Genomic DNA, 23200 nt, shown 5'->3' with positions numbered 1-23200 from the left:
AGACGACCTCACTATACTGGCCAAACGTTGACGCATCTTCTCGTGGAAGTGAATGTACCACTGCTGAGCCATCAAAGACTTTGCAATCAAAGTTAGGTGGAACTTCTGGCTTTGCACAGTTCAAGAGATCCAATAGCTGGGACTTGCAGGTTGGTAATCGCAGTTTGCCGTGGTCGCTCAGGGATGGAGGCCATGGGTGATTTTCATGCATGAAGAACTCATCATTGTCGTCACCACGCACTTGGCAGGAGATGTATAATTTGCTGAAGAGGCTGTAGTCGCTCTTTATGTCTTCCAATTGTTGTTTCATCTTCGATTTATTTCTTGCAGTGGGTTGCTTGAAGATCAGGATATTATTCCTTTTAATCGGCTGGTGGATGGAACGATTTCTATCGACCAAAACATTCGTAACATACTCTTCATACTGCTCTTTTCCAAGGTGCGGAAGGTGCCCACTGTAGCCTGGTCCACACAATCATGACTACAAAGTGACATCAGCTCCTTTGATTCTTCAGTAAAGGGATTTCCCATTGTCGTAATTGTAGCACATAGCTTGTTGACCTGTTTCTTGAATTTCTGCTGTGTAGAAAATCCCTCCTCATGGCTTTTGAAATCCTCCGGATCATCTCCAGATTACTGCTTCTCAAACTCTGTCAGTAGTCGAGCCTGTTCAGGACCACCAACCATCCATCGCTTCAATGCCTTTGGATTCTCTGTCAATCCGATAGCTCCACCGGAATCTTTTATGTTTGCATTGTTTTGTTCATGTGCTTGGTCTAATGGCATAGCACAAAACCTCCTTTGTCCCTTAGGGAAGACCCAAAAGCGCTTTAGCTGCTCCTCAATGCCCTCAGGAATGGTCTTCATGTCTCGCAAATGCACAGGGACCCAGCGAGCGTAGTTCTGGCGGTCAAAGACAAAGAACCATGGTGTGAGTGTCTCAAGTACATCAATGTAGAGGGCGAAGTTTTTTTCACGGTGTGCACGAACGAAGATGAGGACCAGCATTTCCAACTTAAGTACAAGGTCCCAAAATGCGAAGGTCGGACTCTTTGTGCTCATATTGCTTTTCCATGCAGTGAAGGCTTCGTCCTCTTGCTGATTGTCAGACTCATCGTCTTGCATCGTCTGCCGGGCATCATGCTGCAGCTTTGCAAGAGTCAGTGCCGTCACCTGATGCGCGTGCCTTGTCCGGGTTAAGTGCGCTACACGGAGGAAAGAGTCTGCTGTACCTGCCGAGGCAACTTCTGCTTCGGTCAGAGCTGTTGTCCAACCACTGTTTTCCAACAGGTCGCCAAGCACATTCCACAAAGCCATTTCAAGGTGAAGGCCTCCAAACATGATCACGTATGACGTTTCACCATATGTTTCTGGCCAAGTCCACTGCACATACTTGCAAAGAGTGAACAGCGGTTGATCAGCAGCTAATACTGGTATTTGTCCTGGATTCAATCTTTCCGTTTCCCGTTTTACAATTGTCATTCCATGTTTGATCATTGAAATTGTAGCAGCTTTCTCGAAAAAGAGTGGCAGCAGGGCACTTATACCACTTGGATCAGTGGGGTTTGGCTGATCAGATGCATGATAAGCGGCCCATGCAATGTGTTCACTCCTGCCAAGAGTATCTTTAGACAGTAGTTCAATGCTCTGTTGTAGCCATTTGATCTCTTGTCTCCTAGCTATTTCAAGGTAGCTTACGGTATCGGGTATGGCTATCCCTGGTACTTTGATATCTCGAACATTGCATACCATGTCAGGGACAATGCTGTAACTGTCGGGTAGTGGTGGCGTTACTGTATTCTCAGGTGGAATTCTGATAGGGGGTCTGCTTTCTCCGGGATTATCAGCCGTGGGAAACTGAAGGAGGCTCAGGCCTGTTCCATGGAATGATCCCTCCGCCGTTGTAGAAGACAAGTTATGGTCAATGTTGTCAATTACACCCACGGTAAAGATACCTTCACGTAGCTGAGCAGGACACACTGAATTCTCCTGCTCAAATCGTTGACACAGAGCTGCAGTGAACCAGTCTAATATTTCCAAGAGACGTTCATAACTGATACTGAGACCTAGTTCATACAAGTGTGTCATCATCTTTTTGCTGCGGGTGTGAGTATGTATATATAGCCCCATGTACATTGGAAAAGGTGGCTCGCGAACCTTTGTGTGTCTTGTCATGGCACGTTCAGGAGCCCGTTGCTTCGAGTTGAAGAGTACTAACTGGCAAATAGTAAGGCAAGCTTGATTTATTCACTGTTTTTTCGATGCCAAGAACAGCAAGTCCCTCTTGATACAACGCATGCAGCTTAGTAAGCTTGAACATGAATGTTCCTTCATCAATATTGTCCTCTATGAACGAAATTAGCTCTGCAAATACACGAGACTGAACTATTTTCTCGTCATTGCTGCATTGAGTCTCTCCGTGCTCTTTGCGCATCACACTTCTATAGCGACTCTTAAAGCGGCTTAAGCAGTTATAGTGGTACTGAGCTTCAATAGCTATCAAGTCACCACCAGCTATTCGGGCTAACACGTCGTTGTCCTCCAGCGTTATGGCCATACGTCTCACATTCTTGTCAAGTTCCAATGTACTGCACCTATGAAGCGTGCCAGCACCTTTTCCACAAAAGATACAGTCTTTGTTGAAGCCTTCTTGTGATGTCCGTTTCGTCTTCCTCTTTCCACATTCGCCACCGTCAGTTTTTCGTTTTTTGGTTTGTCGTGCTTGCGTTCTTGCAAGTTTCGAAGGGGCAAATTTGAGGTGGCATGCCCTGTGCCATTTGGCATGGTTTGTGTATAGGTTATCTGAAGTGACATCTTCGTGACACACCAAGCTAGCTGGAAGTGCACCCAGTGATCGGAATCCTTGTACATTTTGCACAAAACTCTCATATGCAGACAGTTCTTTCCCAGCAGCAGGGCTCGTCAGATCTCCACCATCTTCTCCGCAAATGATGCAATTTTCCCAGTTCATTCCGTCGTTTTACACCTCTATTGTCTATCTGAAAATCGACACAATATATAACATGTAGGTCGTTTATCAGTCAACAGTAACATATTATTTATAATCTGTGTAATGTCAACCCAAAGTCAGATATTTGCTTTAACCTTTATTGTGTGGAGACATAATAGCTCTCGGAAGAGGTAAAAAACTGAAATGAACAAAAAAATGACAATCTTACTACAAAGTAACATGAAACATTATTTAAGATGCAAAACATATTATGCTTATAGTGGTACAAATGGCATTCCATACTTTTAACTTTTGAACGTAGCTCTGTGCAATTTTACTGTAAAACATAGTTATACATACCGAAAACTCTATAGGTATTCATTTTGTGACTAATTGTACTCTTTTACAATGTAAAAACTGTTTATCATTATGTAAAATAGCTTTGTTACATATCATCCAACACTACGTCTACGGTAAAAATACAACGAGCCTGCCTGTTTACATTTGTTCTGTGGTTTCTACATGTTTGTGCTTATAAAGAAAGTAATACACAATTTAGACTATACTACACAATCAGTTAAAATATACTTACTCTGTGGGGGATCAAAGTTTGCCTTGAAATTTGTTTGAGCTATGTTTACAAGCCACATGGCGTCCGAAAAATCTTCAAATACAGAAGAGCTAAAACAAGGGAAATAATTTACTTTCACTTCTACTTTCACCCTATAAAACTGACCAAAGAGAGACAACTCTAACTAACCATGGTTCCACTACAATCTGTCCCTAGCATTGGTTTAATCTCAATATCAATTTTTTGTTCATCATTAGCACACTTTATTGTACAGTTTGAGATTCAAATAGTGGAAAGAAGCACAGATCACATCTCTCTACATCTTTTATGTTGAAATGTGATTTTATATAATATGCCAACAATAACATCAATTTTGGAATATGGCAAAATATGGCCACATATAACATTGGTTAACACAATAGTAATATAATCAGGTTGCTTGACCTGCACCTATATAGTGATCATAGACATGAGTTGCACTTCTCTAGCTCCTTTTGTTTCAAAGTTATTAAACAAAATAGGAAATCTAGAAAGATGCTCGCGGAAAATAAAGTGATTTATACGAAAATTGGGCACCCTCGAAAAATAGTGTCGAAAGGGGAAAATTAGAGCCGGACGTTGGGTAAAAATGACATGTATTTAGTGGTAAAGTTAGACTTGTATATGTGGACTTGTATATGTGTAGATACATAGTGAAACCTCGTAATCATACTATACAGTATACCATGAATCATATTTGGCTATGACTCCGTACAATTTCAGTTCTATTTCAGGGAAATGGGGAGCCTCTTACAAGAAGTTATTAACGTGCGAATGTCGGAACATTCAAATGGCGGTATGAGCTGATATACACGCATAATGATGACGTCATCTTAAATAAATCCATGCGACATACACACAAACACACGAACAGGGTCGTTCCAAGAGATGCTACGAGCATCTAAAAACGGTTGATTTCTGATATTCGAGAGGACATCTATTTTGGAATATGAGCAAATACGTCCAAAAATGACATCAGCTACAATTAAAGTACTATCATCACATTCGTTGACCCTGAAATAGTGGGTATAGACACTGGTTTTGACTAAGTATATGCTTTAGTTTCCAAGTTATAGTAAATAAGGTTATTTTTGATAATGGTGGTGGTGGCCATCTTGAAAAATCCTAAACCGGAAGTCGTAGGTCGGGCACATACCTGCAGAATGATTTTGTATTACCTAAGGAGCATTTGTACCAATTTTGGTGCTTTGGACCAGCGTGTATCGAAATCGTCAAAATTTGGGGCTAAGCCACTGGACTACTGATGAATATTTTATTATGACATGATGAAGCAAAGTTGATCAGAATTAAACAAGGAGTCAACTGACCAAAGGTCATCGGGTCATAAGTCCCTGGGTCAAAGGTCAAGGTCAAATTTTGTAGCTTTTCACTAATGAGCATTTAATGACATGAAGCAAAGTTGGTCGGAATTAAACAAAGAGACACACTGAGGTCAAAGGAAAGGTCAAAGATCAAGGTCAATTTTTGCATCTTTTTACTGATGAACATTTCGTTATGACACTTTGAAGCAATGTTGGTTAGAATTAAACAAGAAATCAACTGACCAAACGTCAAGGTCATTGGGTCAAAGGTAAAGTTACATTTTGTATCTTTTCACTGGTGAACATTTCGTTATGACACTTTGAAGCAATGTTGGTCGAAATTAAACAAGGAGTCAGTTGACCAACTAAATTTGGGACCTTATCTCTTCTCTCCTTTCTGAATAACGTTCTTCCTAAAATCTCCCTTGAAAATGCCTCACTTTTGGCCATTTGTTGAGGGTTCGCCCCTGTGAGGAAGGCTTTGGGCTCTGTCCCCTGGCCGAGACATACCAAAGTCTTTAAAAATTGTAGTTTCTTCTCCTGCTTAACGCTCAGCAAATTAGGAGTGGGACGACTGGTTCGCCCGTTGTCAGTATATTGTGACCGGGTGGGACGTCCTGCTGGGTGTCTTCGGCAGTATGTTTCAGTGAGGTAGCACTGTAAAGTCGGCATCAGTTCCGCGCTATCCCAAGGAGACAAACACGAATATATCCCAGCCTCCCAAAATACACACACATACACTACACGCATGCATCTTGCAAACAGGGGAGGCCGTCCTTAAATTACCTTGACTGTTAATAGGACGTTAAACAAGATCAAACCAAACCAAATGACGAAAGGTCGATGTCAAAGTTTGTATCTTTTCACTGGTGAACATTTCGTTATGACACTTTGAAGCAATGTTGGTCAGCTATAACAAGGAGATAAGTGACCAAAAGTCATGGTCACTGGGTCAAAGGTCCAGGTCGAATTTTGTTTATTTTTACTGATGAACATTTTTTATGTTATTATGAAGCAAAGTTTTTACATGGAGTCAACCGACCAAAGGTCCAGGTTATGAGGTCCAAAGGTTCAAAGTCAAGGTCAAGTTTTGTATTTTTCACTGATGAACATTTTATTATGATATTATGAAGCAAAGTTGGTCGGAATTAAAGAAAAGGTCAACTGACCAAATATCAGGGTCACTGGGTTGAAGGTCAGTTTTATTTGGGTCAAAAGGTCAAAGACAAATTGGATCTCTTGACTTTGACTCTGGCTCTTGATGTGAGAGGTATTTAAGGTGAAATAAAACAAATCAAAGCTAACAAATGAGTATTTCGCCGGCATTTACATTTCTGTTAGCCCAGCAAATATGGAGGTGGAAGGGAACAATACTCGGATCATAGTACATGTAAAATGTATATTTTGCTTCCTTGCGATTCTTTTTGACGTCCAAATGTCAAACGTCAAGCTCAGCTTCTTGATGATTATGGGGGATATATTGCCACAAGTCGGGGCCCTTACTGACCTGTCGGTGTTTTAGTTATTTTAGTACATCCTATTACAATGCATACTGTGAAATCACTTATTTTCTTGGGGTTTTCATTTTTGTCATTACGGGTTTGACATGAAGCTTTTTTTCGTTTGAATGAGTGGTTGATATCAACAAAATCATGTACCCACAAAATTGTGTTTTTTGGTGTAACACCGAAATATGGACCCGTGCAAATATATGTTTTAACAGTATAAGATCACTCTAAATTAAGCAGTTTACGGATTTGTGAAACCTTTAGATATGATGATTATCTTTCCAAACAACAACATATTGTATTTATTATGCATGTATGTTTATAGGAGAATTATTTTAACATTTCTTTTAACACATTTCAACGTATTTCAACATATGTAAATTCTAATACAATTTAAGTTATATATAATTGCTAAAACATCAAACAGCGAACCATTTATCACTCTCAATTTTAAGATAGTATGATAAGCTGTTGTTCAATACCTGTAGTCATCACGCATACTATCATATACAGCCATCACACTGCGTAGGTTTTTCTGTATTATGTGTGTCGACACAGTAAGAGATATGACGATTGATCCTACATTAACAGTTTTATTTACTAAATACACTCTTCGCTCTCCTATAAAGCAACATAAAAATCTGACTTTTACACGCCTACCTGTTTCACACTTGATACTTTCAAGTTTAACGATTGAAGACTATCCTATAACAGGTTTAAGAATTACATACTTGATTGTTATTTGCCTAACTATTGCACACCTGACAATTATTTGCCTAACTATTCCGTAATTGACTAACTAAATGCCTAACTATTGAACCCTTACTATTGGTTTTACTGTTGAACGTTCTCCCAGGTGAGGAAAGCAATGGGCTCTGTTCAAAGATCTTGAAAATTAAAGTTATTTCCCTGCATGACGTTAAGCATTTAGAGTAATACAACAATTGATTCGCCCGTTGTCAGTATAATCTGACTGGGCGGAATGCTGTGCTGCGTGCCTTTTTCATGGTATTTCAATGAGAAAACACTATAAAGTCTACATAGTTTGCGCTTTCAAAAGGGTCAAGTACACAAACATACCCTGTTTCCTGCACACAGACATGTACATGCATGCATGCACAATACACCCCCATAAATTAGCCTAGCAGTTGATAGAACGTTAAACACTGCAAACCCAAACCCTGACTATTACATTCATACTTTTGGAACACATCTACATTTATTGATTTGAAATAAGGGAAAACCCATTTTATATTGCTACATGTTTGTAGATACTCTCTGTACAGGGAACAAGCATGTATGTTAGTATGCATGACTTTTGCCTAGGACAATACAGGTTGCCTAGGCAATATTTTTGCCTAGATCTCGGACTCTAATGTCCCGGACTCTGGGGTATTGAAAAAAATGACTCATTTTCTCTAACACCGTCATAAATTTATAATGAAGATGATCAAGCTCAGGTAAAACCTTTAAATTATTCATCCTTATTTGAAAACATTTTTAGGTAGTGTTCGATTTTTACTTGATCCCACTTATTGTGTGACATTGATGATGTTTCGTTTCGTACGTTCCCTTAAATTGTCCTTTTTGCTAAAACAACTCTCTTGCAAATATCATACACTCCATTTGCTGTACATGTCTCGATATGCATCTGCGTTAGTTAAGCGTTTATTGTGTAACATACTTGATGCTTACTAGATTATAAACTAGTATCATACTTTACACAAATAGCTTAGAACCTCGTTTCCTATCAAAAAGATATATATATATATATATATGCTAAATATTACTGAAATCTATTTCCAACTGTATATTTCAGTTCACTACCATTAGATCTATGGATTGCATACGTACCTTTGCGTTTGAAAACGTCACTAAACATGTACATATCTGGTCTGTCTGAGAAGTGACCTGCATGCTTTATGAAGACATCACGAAGTGCCTGGTAACCACTAACGACAACAAAAAGCTTCAATCCCATCTTCATGCTGTAGATCGGACCATACTTCCTATAAAGTTTGTTGTAGAGACGTGATGGAACGACATTTCTCAGCATTAGTAGACAACCGATCACAGGGTATCCAGTCGGTCCGGGAGGGAGGGTCACGTATTGTATATATAACCTTTTAACTGTAAACAACAGGATCAGAGCGATGCAAAGCTGAGCAATCAAGTTGTCAAACAGCAAAGACGAACCCATCTCTGTATACTAAATGGAATGTGAAGTTATGTGTTCCTCTCAAGTAAATATCAAATTTCATGATGACTGCACCCGATAAAACAAATTCTGTAAACCGGTTTTAAGTACACAATAAATTAAAGGGGTAGAATTTTCTATATATGATTTCGTGGTGTAGTTTTTGCTGTTCTCTGATCCGGCGTGTTGATAAATGTCAAATGTTAATGTAAATGTTTGCTCTTACGTAACAATCTTAGTGGTTTATCATGACAATTTTCTGTAATTGGAATTCTTGAACATTTATATCAGTTTAATCTCCCCACTGCTACTCTATGATTTATGTTTTATACAGAGGACAGCGTTTTCACTGGAGTGCAGTAAAGGAACAGAAATATAGATCATTTTATGCATCGGTTAATCCCGGAAACGGGGTTTGCTTTTGAAGGCATCTCTTCTCAATAAACTATTTAAAGTATTAAAAAGGTTTATATCAGATTGGAAAATCAAACCACCTCACAATCATTGCAATTAAACGGTAATAAAATCCCATTACAACACATTAGTCTACAAATAACAGCAACAAACCTCGAATCATAACATTAGAGTAAGTTACTGTATGGCGCAAGGTAACAAACACAAACAATAACATAGGTATAAGTGATAAATCAAAAGCCGTCAAAATACTAATACAGTTATATTGAAACAAGAACCACTAACAACAAGCAGTAAGAGTTGTAACATATACTATTGTAATTTTGAAACAAAAATTACATATCCATTGTAATATCATAACAATATTACCATAATACATTGTAATATAAAAACAATAATAACATAATACGTTGTAATATTAAAACAATAGTAACATAAAACATTATTATGTTACAGCAATACTAGCATAAAACATTGTGATTTTGAAATAATAATACATTTTAATATTAATTTATACACAACAAAACAAAAGTAATTATAGTTCAAGAAAATGTATTAAAGGTTCGAAACTAGTGACTTGTTCAGTTATAAAAAAATAAGATTATTATTTTGGCATTCTTGGGGGCTGCTCATAAGTAATTTAAACTACTCAACATAATATGACCTAAAACAAACAAAGTACTTTACATACAAAATACATATTAATACTAACTCATCGAGCGATCTCGACACGAGGCATGCGACTCTGCTGTGTAAGACAGAAAAAGACATGTGGCCTAGCGAGCGATCCCACTAGGCGTGTGAATATCAGCAAGCGTGAATGTAAGTACATGGCTCAGGAGGTAACCCCACTCGCAGGTATTTAAGGCAATACATGGCTTACGGGAGGCTACGTCTGCAGGTACAAAGACTCACTCTTGTACAGACAAAAGAGTTGTAGTAGTCCACCAGATACAGTAGCCATTTGAGCGATCTCAAATGCATAAAAGGGAGTGTAAAAAATGTGTACGTGACTTGAGAAGTGTCCCGCTAGCAGGTATGGAAACGTGACTAACAGGGGGACTATATCTGTAGGTACAAAGATACAGACTCACTTCAGACAATAAATCTATAATGTAGACTATAAAGAAAACATTGAGAAGTCCTTATGTTGGTATTAGATATAAAAAAATAAAACAAAAGACAGAGAAAGCGTCTCTAGGCCTTTCTCGGGTTGATTCCCCGTTCATCAGGAGACTGTTTATTTTGAAAACAGGCATTGTGAGGTCATAGTTGTTTACACAAGAAAGTATGACGTCATCAATAATGCAAAGTCATTATGACGTCACAGAAGGCATACACATAAATCCATGAGGTCAACAACAATACAAGCTTAGTTGTGACGTCACAATACTTAGACAAATGCATAAATATATGATCTTACCAACAATAAAAAATACGGGAGATACAAATTGTTTCCTTTACGGCAACAATAAAATATGAACAATAATATTTAAAGCACAGCAGTTGCTTAAATCATGACACGTTGAATTTAATGTGAACTATTCAGACTGGGTTTCAACAGTTTCATTAACTCCGACTCCTTAACTTCCCTCTTTATCACAAGAGATGAATGCATTTGGTAAGTCGAAGAATGTTATATATGCTATAGTTTGTGTTAAATGTTTGGAATTTTATATTGGCCAAACAGGGCTTGAACTACGTCAAAGAATGACTCTTCACAAGCAACAAACAATTCATGATGACCTTAGATTTTTACAAGTGAACAAACATATTCATAACTGTGCTAACAATAACATCAAAGTGTTACCTATTTACCAAAAGCATTCATCTGATGTGACCAAAAATCAATGTTCATGGCATCATGACCTCGTGGGCTGGTAGGCACGGGGTAGGCTGATAATGGGCATAAGGGGCCAGCGTTCGAAATCTGTCCATCTGCTCACGAGAAATAGAGTTGGCCACAATATTTATTTTGCCCTCAATATGTATAGCATGAATAACAATTGTGTGTAGCCATGGAGAGTTAGACGTCTCATAAGTGTCATAATACTTTGAACCTTAGATCTACCTTGAATTATAATGTCAACAATAGCAAGGTTGTCACAGTGAAATAAGATTCTTTTTCACGACTACAAATGACCCCATAAAACAACAAGCCATCACTATGGGACAAAGTTCAAATAAGGCCATAGAAGTATCCTCTTCAAGTTGTGAAGGGGGAAAAGATCCTTGAAACCAACTGCGACCAAGAATGCCTACAAAAGCACTTAGGGTAGCATCTGTATACAAATGCAAGTCAGTAGCCAAGGTAACGTTGTCATCCAGAAAGAAAGGAATTCCATTCCATGAGCTGAGGAAGATAGACCACATGGCGGGTTGATAGGTAGCTTTTAAGAGGAATTTGTGTGAAAGGACTTATTAGAATCCTTTGTCAACTTCTTTTTGAATCAAAGAAGACACACAGTTTTTATTCTTTAAAGCAGACTTCAAATTCTTACACCAAAATTAGGCTTCTGGAATGAGCTGAAAACCTGTGTCATCATATAACCAAAGTTAGGCCGTGCAGCAAATCCTCTACAAATTCCCTTTCCTGCAGTTCCTGCCTTAAAACGTCAACATTAATAGGTGTAGACGCTATTAACGCTATCTCTTCTTGTTCGGATTGGAACTGTTACAATATGCTGAATTGCAGCCCCTTTCACCATTAAAGTTGGTGCACAGCTCCTTACCATCATGGAATACACGAAAGCGACAGTAAGTATCTGTAGATGATTCTGTCTTATTACGATTACCTCTCTGACCTGGAGGACTCTGTTTGACTGTGTCTGTTAATGTTGCCATAGTTACGGGGGAACATGGGCAGAAACAAGATTGATGTAAGGTACTGCTGCAGTACTGACAAACATTTGGTGTTTTATTTGTGAAAATCTGACTGTTTAAAACAACACAAAGTACTTTACATACAAATTGCATATAAATACTAACTCATCGAGCGATATCGACACGCGGCAGGCGACACTGCTATGTAAGACAGAAAAAGAAATGTAGCCTAGCGAGCGATCCCACCAGGCGTGTGAATACATAAGTAAGCGTGAATGTAAGTACATGTACAAAGCTCAGGAGGTATCCCCACTCGCACGTATTAAGGCAATACGTGACTAACAGGGGGCTACGTCTGCAGGTACAAAGACTCACTCTTGTACAGACAAAAAAAGGTGGAGTAATCCACCAGATACAGTAGCCATTTTAGCGGTCTCAAATGCATTATACACAATTCGAATCACAAAGGAAAAGTGAGTGTAAAGAATGTGTACTTGACTCGGGAGATGCCCCCCTAGCAGGTATGGAAACGTGAATAACAGAGGGACTACATCTGCAGGTACAAAGATACAGACTCACTTCAGACATAAATCTATAATATAGACTATATTTATACACAATATACATTGATGACAAAATATGAAACCGCTCGTACGCTGAAATTAACCCCGGGACTCTGACCGCCAGTCATATCTGTACATGTTTGTAATCAATTATTGTTATTTGTTAGCGCATTTACTTGTTTTTGTTTGTTTGTTTGATTTTGTTTAACGTCCTATTAACAGCTAAGGTCATTTAAGGACGGCCTCCCCTGTGTGCAAGATGCATGCGTGTAGTGTATGCGTGTGTATTTTGGGAGGCTGCGATATGTTCGTGTTTATCTCCTTGTGATAGCGCGGAACTGATGCCGACTTTATAGTGCTACCTCACTGAAACATACTGCCGAAGACACCCAGCAGGACGCCTCACCCGGTCACATTATACTGACAACGGGCGAACCAGTCGTCCCACTCCTAATTTGCTGAGCGTTAAGCAGGAGTAGAAACTACCATTGTTAAAGACTTTGGTATGTCTCGGCCAGGGGACAGAACCCAAAGCCTTCCTCACAGGGGCGAACGCTCAACAAATGGCCAAAAGTGAGGCATTGTCAAGGGAGACATTAGGAAGAAGAAAGTTATTTAGAAAGGAGAGAAGAGATAAGGTCCCAAATTTAGTCGCCTCTTACGATCATGCAATTGGGGGCAGCAGGTACAATTCTTACGCCCTACCTGCAGGGACAGCATTTACTTAGAACATTTTCATCTCTAAATGACAAGCATTTACTTGTCATTTAGAGATGAAAATGTTCTTCTGCATATAAGCAATCTCTAAATGCCTGTAGAAAGCTCGTATCATGGGCGCCGCCATCTTTATTGTCACTTCCGCTTCGCTGTGCATCTTGGGATCGCGCACCTTCAAGCGTGGGGCCCGCAACGGGGGAAATCCTATCGTTGGCACGCAGCAAACGAACGAGAACAAATCGTCGAGCGTTACCTTGAGCGTGAATTCCTAGTTCCTCACAAGCTTCTTTTAGCCGGGAAAGCATCCAGTTTTTAATTAATTCGGGGTTGTATCGAGTAGGCCTAGTCGTTCGGCGTTTGGGTTCCATATCTCAACAGCGAGAATAAATAATCAACACTTCGAGAACGCTACAATATCCTGTGAAACTCGCGGCAAAAACCGATGCAGAAAACAAATAAATAGTCATCATTCGTCATCAACGTACATAAAGCAGAATCTGACGTGCTCAGAATGTGATGACAGAAAACTTTCAGGTTCAAAACAAAAATGGCGGGCGCACCGATGAGTGGGTTATGGCAATATAACGGATATCTTCTAAAAATGCTGTGGGAATTGAGCTCCGTAACGTGTAATATATGGTCAATATCAGGACAATATATCTTGTTCCTAAATTGCGTCACATTCATTGACATCAGTACACAAAAAACAGATGTAAGGAACACTGTCCGTAAGTCGAGCTTACTTCACCGTTAAAATATGGGCTTGAGAGATGATATAGTAAGAAACTGGTTCACCGATACTAGCCTGTTTCCCATGGCGAGACCGGGCCTAGTCAAAGAGAACCAAAAACGTGAATCATTATCAAATCACGTTCTTTTAACCGTTTAATTACAGTGTACATTGAAAGCTAATGCGCGAACGATTTAAAAGAAAAAGTGCATCCTCATTTTCCGAAAACCTGTCATTTCGGTGAGAAAGTTACAAAAACTGCATTGCATTAAACCACAATTTTTTGTCTAGCGAAGAACAATATACGCATAATTAAAATTGCCTTTCTGCTTTTATAGATCTTTAAAGATGCCTGCATGCCATTTCGTGAAAAAGGATTTCTCTAATCTTCGCAAAATATGAAATTATTCGTAGTAGTGGCAGTGGCAAAAACCTGACACAGTTAGGTGCATATTCGACTTCAATGCATGTGTCATATATATATAGAACAGGTTATTGGGAAGCACTACTGTAAAACTTGTTACAGTAGTAGCTATACCACCCATCGACATTTTCAAATGTTGTCTTTTAATTCTCGTTCACAAACTCTAACATGTCTGACTATAAATTGTCCTCTGGTTTGTTTAGAACGGAGGGTGACAATGCCATCTCTAACAGAAGGCCGTCACCAAGGGAACTTGGCCGTTTGTCTCGTCTGGTCGATGCATCCAGCTGTGAGTGCCTTTTTGTTGAGCTTGGTCTTCCTTACCCAGAGATCCAGACCACCAAATGGGAGTCACAAAGCTTGGCGGGAATCACACTGATTACAAAGATGTTTCTCAAATGGACAAACACTTACCCGAATCAGACGTTCCAGGACATCCAGCGAGCTATGATGGCGGTTAACTTGGCAGCTGATAGTGTCTGCGAAGTGTTAGAAACTGAAGAGGAATCACATGATCAAGGTTAGAGAAAGAAATACCCATGTACCTTATTATAAACACGATATATGTAAACATAAACTACGTGTTGTGATACAGCATATGTATGTTTCTATGGTATTTAAGGAATGTTTTCTAATTTGGTCAGGCCTTTCAGTTAGTCCACTTGAGTGGGTGCAAAAATAAATTTTCTGTGAACGCTTGGCATTGATTCCATGCTGAAGTCTAATCAGCTTTTACAGATTTCATTTTTGAAATACATACACATTGAACGGTTCAATAAAGGGAACAGTCTGAAAATTGAAGAAGCCTTGGTTTACTCTGTCCACATTTGTGAAAGTTTGCTTATAAATTGAAAACTGTTCATGAGGAAATATAGGAGGAAATGGCTGTACAATTTCGCTGTTTCCAATTCGTTTTAAAATAAAATACCGTGCAGGTGTACAATGTATCTTTGTAGTATTCCCTTTAATTGATTTATGAATAATTTACCAGGTTATATGACATAAAGAAAAATTGTCTGTTTTGCAGATATGGTCCCAAGCGATGTCTGTAATAGAACCCCGACTAATGCTGAGATAAAGAAAATCGTCACCAATGTTGGCAGCACGTTCTTCAACCTGTGCATTGAGCTCGGATTGCCACCTCCAATAATAGAGCAGCATGAACTTGGCCATCCTGTCACATTCCAGGCAAGAATGAGTGCTCTCCTCTGGTATTGGATAGATACATTCAAGTCGGAGGCAACCATTGGCAGGTTGTTAACCGCGATGAAGGTTTGTCGGATGGACTGGCATACAACAGCGAAGATTTGGTCACCATGATTAGGAAGAAAAGTATGAACGTGTGAAAAATATTCATGTCACTCTGGACATTCACACACATTACTTCTCACATATACATATATAAGATAGATATATGTTTTAACAGGTTCACTGACACTTTCAGCCGAACCTTATAACACAATGTTAGTGGAACAAGATGTTTTTTCTCATAGAAATGTTACTTACAACAAAGTACTAACATTTAACAGTTCAGACAACACAACAGAACGAAACAAAGTTGTGTTTTGTATATGCGTGTGATTTACCCAATTTTCATGGTGACTTTTTTACAATTTAAAATGAATCTCCGATGAGGATTTTATTATTCCAGATATCTTTATATATAGCTTTTCATACTTTTATTCGCAATTCTCTTCCTTGCTGGTGATTCGGAAGGAAAAGCATTATTTAAAAAGCCCGAAACTGAAAATATCCTTTTATCAGGACTACAGCTAATAAGAATGGTTCATATGGTGAAGTTGTTATACCATCATGTGAAAATAACGAAATTGAATTATCAACGAAACATAGGCTGTCTGATTTTGTTATTTACTTTGCTATTGAGCCTCTATGCACCAATCGGTGAGAGATAGTTTTAACTATTTATTGATTTGATTTTCAATTTTTATGTACATGTAGATGTCAAAAATTGTGTGATTTTGCAACTGTGTATTTTTATTATGAGTTTTGAATATTACGTCACATGCTTAGAACATATTACTTGTGAAATCTTCCATTTTATATACAGCAGATGTGAATTGTTATTTTCATTTCAACATATTTTATTGACATAAAAGAATGTTACACTGTCAAAAGGATTGGACAACAGGCTTATAGCCTATATAAGTCCTCTCCATTGATGGTAGTTATATGGACATAATGGATTGAATTTATAATAATAAGATTTTGCTTACTGTCAAAAATTAACATTTGTAAATCTAATTAGATATTTACATAATTAAGAGGTTATTATATAAAATATGGTGTGTGTGGGGGAAGGGGGATAACTCCCATAGAATAGTGTATTAATTAGATTTGGTCTGCAATATACAATGTAGGTAAAATATATATATATATTGGTTATAGACCGCATATACATGCAGTATACAAGCTTTAATATCAGATTGAAGACCGCACAGTCCTTGTGTTACGTTTAGGTCTTCAACTGAACACTGTACAGGATCCATAGTAAATATTATTGCGGTATAATTCAGAGTAATGCATGAATTGTTATATTGTCTTACAATCAAAGTTACACTTGATTGCCGTATGAATATCTAGATATAGTGTTGTACACTGTTATTTAGTCATTTGAAGCTCTTTACACAGTGTTATGCCAATGTACATTTCAAAAACCTAGATTTTGTTATGATATAATTCTTAGAACTGACATAGTATACGATCCCTTTAAAAGGGATTTATCAAACGGTAAATCAGAAAAGTAGATTTTGACGTTTTCAGACCTATAGTCAAATTATAATCAGTATGTAGTCCAAAGCGGCCAAACCTACAGTTATTTTTTTTCTCTTTCTGAGTAATATAGAACATATGCCTATTTTTGTTGCAATATTGTTGTCAATATTCTGATTATCTTGTTGCACAAATAATTCAGTAGATAATTCTTAAAATGACGCTATCTCTATGAAACTTTTTTTGATACAGTTTCTGTGCAATCAATCTATGATTATTTACATTCAATTAATCTCTATAAGATAAGATATATTTTATAAACAATTCGTTTACTTTTGATATATTTTGACATACTTACAGATCTTAACCTTTTGTTTCTTGATTTTATGTATTCAGTTTTTTGTGATTAACTTTTTTTACACTGCTGTTTGGCCCTAAATGACTCTAATTGCCGATGGGCTGTAAATCAATACAAAATACAAAAACTTTTACAGTGAGACTAAATGCACGCTTAGTATCTAAGATAAGAGCAAATGTTGTAATATCTCCCCGTAGAACTTTCTTTTCACAAGTAATTTCAATACGAAAAAAATAATTATTCCCGTGCTTAACTCGCATTATGATGAGCTGAAAAACGTACAGCAGGTCACTGCTAAATGCTCTTGGTCATGTTTTTGGTGTATCGCATTTTCTTTTAAACCACAAAATTTATCCAACGCGAAGCAATCCTGACGCAAAATTATCCCCGTTCAAAGCATAAGATAATCTTTGCCTCTGGTTTTGCATCGGAGATTTATATACAGATATCATTCTACGTTAAATGGCGTTTCAGATCAAATTGTTAGCTTGTTTATCAATTCACAATGTTGACTTATCTAAAAGTGTTCAAAAAATAAATAAAAAAAAACAAATAATAAGATATATGGCCTTCACATTTTCATTGTAACTAATGGAATGATAATTCATTTTTTTAGGTTTTTTTGACATGTATTAGATTTTTAGAATGTAGTGATTATTTTATTCTTCCACCATTGTACAACTCTAGTACCAAATGAAGAGGTTACTGTAAACTTCATCCAATCTTCATAGGTCGCACAATTCGGCTTGGCTATAGCTAGGACATGAAAAAAACTTTTTTGTTTTTTGTATCTCATGTACGGACAATTTTTGTTCCCGGTGTCTTTTGTCATCTGTATATAACCATATCTTATATGGTCATTATAGTGTGTAAAATGATAAATAATGATATGCATATCAAACATTTGTTAAATTACGATTGTAAATTGTGTCAAACACTTGTTGGATTATGACTGACATATGGACATCTGTTGGATTACGACGTAGAGCAAACATATGTTGGATTACGATGGATTACAACATGTTAGATTACGATGCTTGACAAACCCTTTTTAAAATTACGATTGATGAAAAACGCTTGTTGGATAACAATGTGTGACTAACACCTGTTTGATTACAATGACAAAGGTTTTGTTTTGAGTTTGTTTGATTGTTTTAGATGTATAAAGGCGCTTGTTTGACTACGATGTTTATAACTTACTTTGTATCCCATTTGCCTTCTTTTTCCTAACTGCTTTAGTTAATAAAAATAGAGTAATTTCTTTGTCTTATCATTTGTCAGTTATGCGTATGCTTTGGTATAATACCACATGGCATAGTCACACTGAACGTAAATAGCCTCTCCCCTAGAAGGATATTTCTTTCGGAGACATATCAGGTTACAACTTGAAAGTAGAACATCAAGAATATAAGTTATGGTATCATATCAGTTAAACCCTCGTTTTAATAGCTTATTCACAAAACCAAAACAAATGTCAAATTTTCATAATAATCAAACATTGAGGAATTCACAACATAATTAGCTGTTTTAAAATGGTTATAATATATAAGATTTGTGATGATATATTCTCGAAACAAAGATTAAACTTATGATTAATTTGATAAATGTTTTTGTCAAAGTGTAACAAATTGATTGTTGTCTTGTAACAGGGATATATGAACGACTTTGTGGGTTGAATTGGAAATTCTTTGGTTATGAAAAGGAAACCGGCCACGTTTTTCGAATTATTTAAGGTAGAGAAGGACACTAGAGGCAAAATAAATATAGACAATGATTTTTTTTTAATTTCGCAAATATTGTTCTTTGGGGTGTACCTAACAAAATATCAAAATTTGAGAATAGATTTCCAGGCTATTTTAAAAAAAATCCTTTGAAAGAGTTACCCCCCTTTGAAGTCCGCCAAATGTCATTTTTTGCCCTTTTTAAGTCATTAAGGTACCCGCAAAAAATATATATTTTCTTTTTTGAATTTAACTAAGAACAATATGATAAATATAAAAAAAAATCAAAATGGCTACCCTTTTTAATCACTTTTACAAAAAATGATTGTAAAGTCGAATAGAAAAAAAATGTGTCGACAAATTCTTTTTTAAATTGGTATATACAATAACTTGCTACAAATCATAAAAAATCAAAATATGTTTCCAGGGAAAACAAAAAGATAGGGGGGTTAGAACGACACCCTGTTATACACCCTTTTATGCAGATTTCATGATTTTTTTCATTTTTTTTAACTCTTTTAACTAAAGGTGCGATTGATTCTTAAATTTGCATTGGTTTTGCAACAGCCATGTTTTTGTATTATTATTGTATCCTTTCAGGTAATCTTCTGTAGGTTTAAAGGAGGTTGCATCTGTTGTGAACATGTATATTATGTATGCGTGCAAGTGTGCATATGTGCATGAGTGCCGGAGGAAGGGTATGTTGGTGTATTTTCCTCCTTGGCACCAAGCACAGCATTCCGCTCGGTTACATTATACTAACAACGAATGAATCAGTTTCCACTTTCATAAATACTGACCATTAAACTGGGGATAACAACTACCATTTTTAAGGACATTTGCATGTACCGGCATGGTGACAGAATTCATTGCCTTTCTCACCTGGGCGCACGTTCAACATAAAAGGAGAAGTATTGCCAAGCAAGGCGCTAGGAAATAACTAGTTGTCAGAAGTAGAGAGATAATATAAAGATCCCAACTATTGCAACTGGTGCAGCAGATTTAGTTTTATGTTTAAGTGGAGGGCACAAATGCAAGTCCCCGATTATGCAGGGCGTTCCCACATTAGTTGCGTCTGACAATTCATGCAATGGGTAACAGCAGGTGTATTAATTATCTCGATCCCCGATCTGCAGGGGGCGACGAACTTTAGGTCAAAACCACAAAAAGGTCAAATAGAGGTCATTATGACCTCATTTTAATATGCAACTTTATGCCCATTCAAGTGGAAGGAACATGTTTTAATGCATTTTATTACCCGAGGTCAAGAGTAAAGGTAAAACAGGTCACGTTGACGTTATTTTAGTATATGCCACATTGCCTTCTAATGACGTACCTTTATACAAAGTGTGACGCCCATTTATGCAAAAGCGGCTGCGATATACTCCGGAAATTATAGTTGTTCGGAACGGCTGTCAGATACACGGACGGACAGACGGACGGACGAAGCGACTACTATATACAATAAACTTTGGCCGCAGTATATACAAGTCTCGTGTGCCGTCATTGTCATGGGAATGAAAGGTCTTAAGGGTGGTAGTTATTTCCCTTTGTCCATGTAATCAGCAGGAAGTTTCTGATACCATAATGTTAGTGTACCTTTGTAATGATTAACATGTTATTTTACTGTGTAATTGAGACTGTTATGCAATTGTCATAGAGATGTTAATAAGCATTGCCATGTGGTTAATTCCGTCAGTTTAGTCAGTCATGTCGACCAATTACATTGTCCATGACAATTCATACAAATTCTTCGGTCGAGTTGACTTTGGCGAATTATTAGTGACATCATTACTGTTAAACTTAGTAATCGAGGTTCTATTAGAGCCATGTATTGTTCGTACATGAATATATAGTAGAAATAATTCACAATATTGTAAAGCATTTGTCAAGTATGTTCAGGTCAGTATAGACATACCTCATCTTTATTTGTTAATCATTTCTATTTGTTACAGTCCTTTACTTTAATACAACAATACAATTGCCACGCTCTAAATGCGGCAGTCTTCGGGTTTGTCTGTGTATCGCCTAAGGCCGAAACATGCAGGCACAGTAAAGGAATTGGACCCACATACTCTTGTCCAGATCTCGCTCTGATAATTTGGAACCGTGAAATATGGATAGCCAACCAATGGGGGAAGCTGAAATTGAGGAACGTCGCTTCATCAATTTGTCAGAGAAGGCAGCAGAGCTGTTTACAACTAGAGTTAAAACACTTCAAGGCAAGTTAAAAACATCATTGATTAAAGTACAGGAGTCATTGGATGAAGGAGTTAAGTGTAAGGAGAAAACAGAAGTACTAAAAAAGGTGCACATTTCTATATGCTTAGCGTACGCCAGTTATCGTCTAGTTTCACGTGAGTGCGTAGCATTCCTGAGTGGTTCCAGGTCAAAGGAAGGTGAGAGGCTACTACAGAGACATGATGTTGATGACAAACATAATGATCAATTAGTGAATAAGATTCTTGAGGATAATGAGACAAGAAGGTCCGTCATAGACATTGATGTGAAATCAACTTCAAGAAGGTCACAGAGTTCAAGGTCATCGCGGTCTGAGGGTTCAAACTCCAGCTCTCTTCTCAAGGCCAAAGCCAAGGCCAAAGCTGAGGCTGCCAAAGCAGGGATAGCATATATATATATATCAAAAACATTATTATTAAAGCAACAGGCTTTTTAGGTCACCTGAGACAAAGTCTCAAGTGACCTATTGCGATCGCCTTTTGTCCGTCGTCGTCCGTCGTCCGTCGTCCGTCGTGCGTCCGTAAACAATTTACATTTTCGACTTCTTCTCCAAAACCCCTGAACCAATTTCAATGAAATTTTGCAGGGACCTTCCATGGACAAAGGTCAACAAAAATAGTGGCCGGTTTATTCCCAAGCCCCAAGAGACCTGAGGGGCGGGGCCAAAAAGGGTCAAATTGACTAAAATTTCAAAAATCTTCTTCTCAAGACCCAGATATGGTAGAATCAAATACTCTTCATATATGGAAGTGTCTTACTGTGCTTTACCAAAATTGTCAATTTCTTTACCCTGGGGTCTCACGTTTCCCGCTGGGGAGGGGGTAAACTTTACTATAGTTTATATAGGGAAATCACATTTTGGACCAGCATTTGTTTAATTTCCATTGGAAGTAATTCAATTTGGGTTAGCATTATCAGTATTAGGTAGCAGTTTGATAGTATCCACATATGAGCCCTGACTGACCCCAAGGGGCTGACGGGTGGGGCCAAAAAGGGCTGCATTGACTGAATTTTTAAAAATCTTCTTCTCGAGACCCAGATATGGTANAGCCCTTCCCCCAAGGGCTGTAGGGTGCGGCTCAAAGGAGTCAGTGTGCTGAATAATATTTCTGTTCATGTTAAAAACAAAATCAACTCTCTGTATAAATATATCAGGTGACCGTTAAGGCCCATGGGCCTCTTGTTTGAAGGAACAAGAAGCCCCCTTTCTGTAGCTAATACTGAAACATCAAGAGATAGAGGCAGACCTACAGCTCCTTCATGAACAGAAGCTGTGTGCTGAGGCTGAAGCTGAGGAAAACAGTCAGTGAATGGGACGAACAGATAAGTCTTCAAATAAGAACACAAAGGTCTTCAGCAGCAGTAGCAGTGGTAAATCTTCTAAAATTAAGTTATGTAAGACTGAGGTTGAAGGTTCAAAACAGGATAGGTCAAAAGACGCCGAAAGTGAAAGGAAAACCATCATGTCCATTTCATAACATGGAAGGACACTCACTTAACTCGTGCCGCAGTTTCAAATCAAAGCCTGTGAATGTAGGGAAGGGTTTATCAGAGACAATGGTTTGTGTTTAAAATGCGGTGAGACTTCTGACCATCTTGCCAAAATGTGTAAAGTAAATGTGAGATGTAACCTGTGTGGTAATAGCAGTCATCCAACAGCCTTACATGTGCACGGCGGGGAAACCAATGAGAATGACATGAACAATACAAGAAGTCAGAAAGTGGAGGGATTAAATCTCGTACAAGTACACTCAAAGGACAACCCAGAGAAAATTGTAAAATTGTATGCTTTAATAGTTAATCAGAGTAACAAGTCTCTAGCGACACCAGAATTTTATGATGCCTTCAATGAAGAAAATTTCAAAGAAATGCAGTAATCCTTGTCATCTTGT

The 23200-nt window shown here is 37.8% G+C and overlaps 2 protein-coding genes across 2 annotated transcripts in view; one reads left to right on the top strand and one right to left on the bottom strand.

Moving 5' to 3' along the window:
• The window catches only part of LOC110446802 (cytochrome P450 2C30-like), a 13732-nt gene extending 5081 nt beyond the window's left edge, over positions 1-8651 (bottom strand). Inside the window, exon 1 of the mRNA XM_021492113.1 lies at positions 8245-8651. Within this exon, the coding sequence (XP_021347788.1) occupies positions 8245-8590 (346 nt within the window). The 5' untranslated portion in view covers positions 8591-8651. The remainder of the gene's footprint in view (positions 1-8244) is intronic.
• Positions 8652-14426: 5775 nt separating this feature from the next.
• On the top strand, positions 14427-16377 carry LOC110446803. Its single transcript, XM_021492115.1, has 2 exons — positions 14427-14778; positions 15286-16377. The coding sequence occupies exons 1-2, from the start codon at positions 14427-14429 to the stop codon at positions 15576-15578; spliced, it is 645 nt and encodes a 214-aa protein (XP_021347790.1). The 3' UTR covers positions 15579-16377.
• Positions 16378-23200: the final 6823 nt, after the last annotated feature.

The sequence above is a fragment of the Mizuhopecten yessoensis genome, unplaced genomic scaffold (genome assembly GCF_002113885.1).
Source record: "Mizuhopecten yessoensis strain PY_sf001 unplaced genomic scaffold, ASM211388v2 scaffold3005, whole genome shotgun sequence".
Classification (NCBI taxonomy): domain Eukaryota; kingdom Metazoa; phylum Mollusca; class Bivalvia; order Pectinida; family Pectinidae; genus Mizuhopecten; species Mizuhopecten yessoensis.
This window is presented reverse-complemented; position numbering and strand designations above follow the sequence as displayed.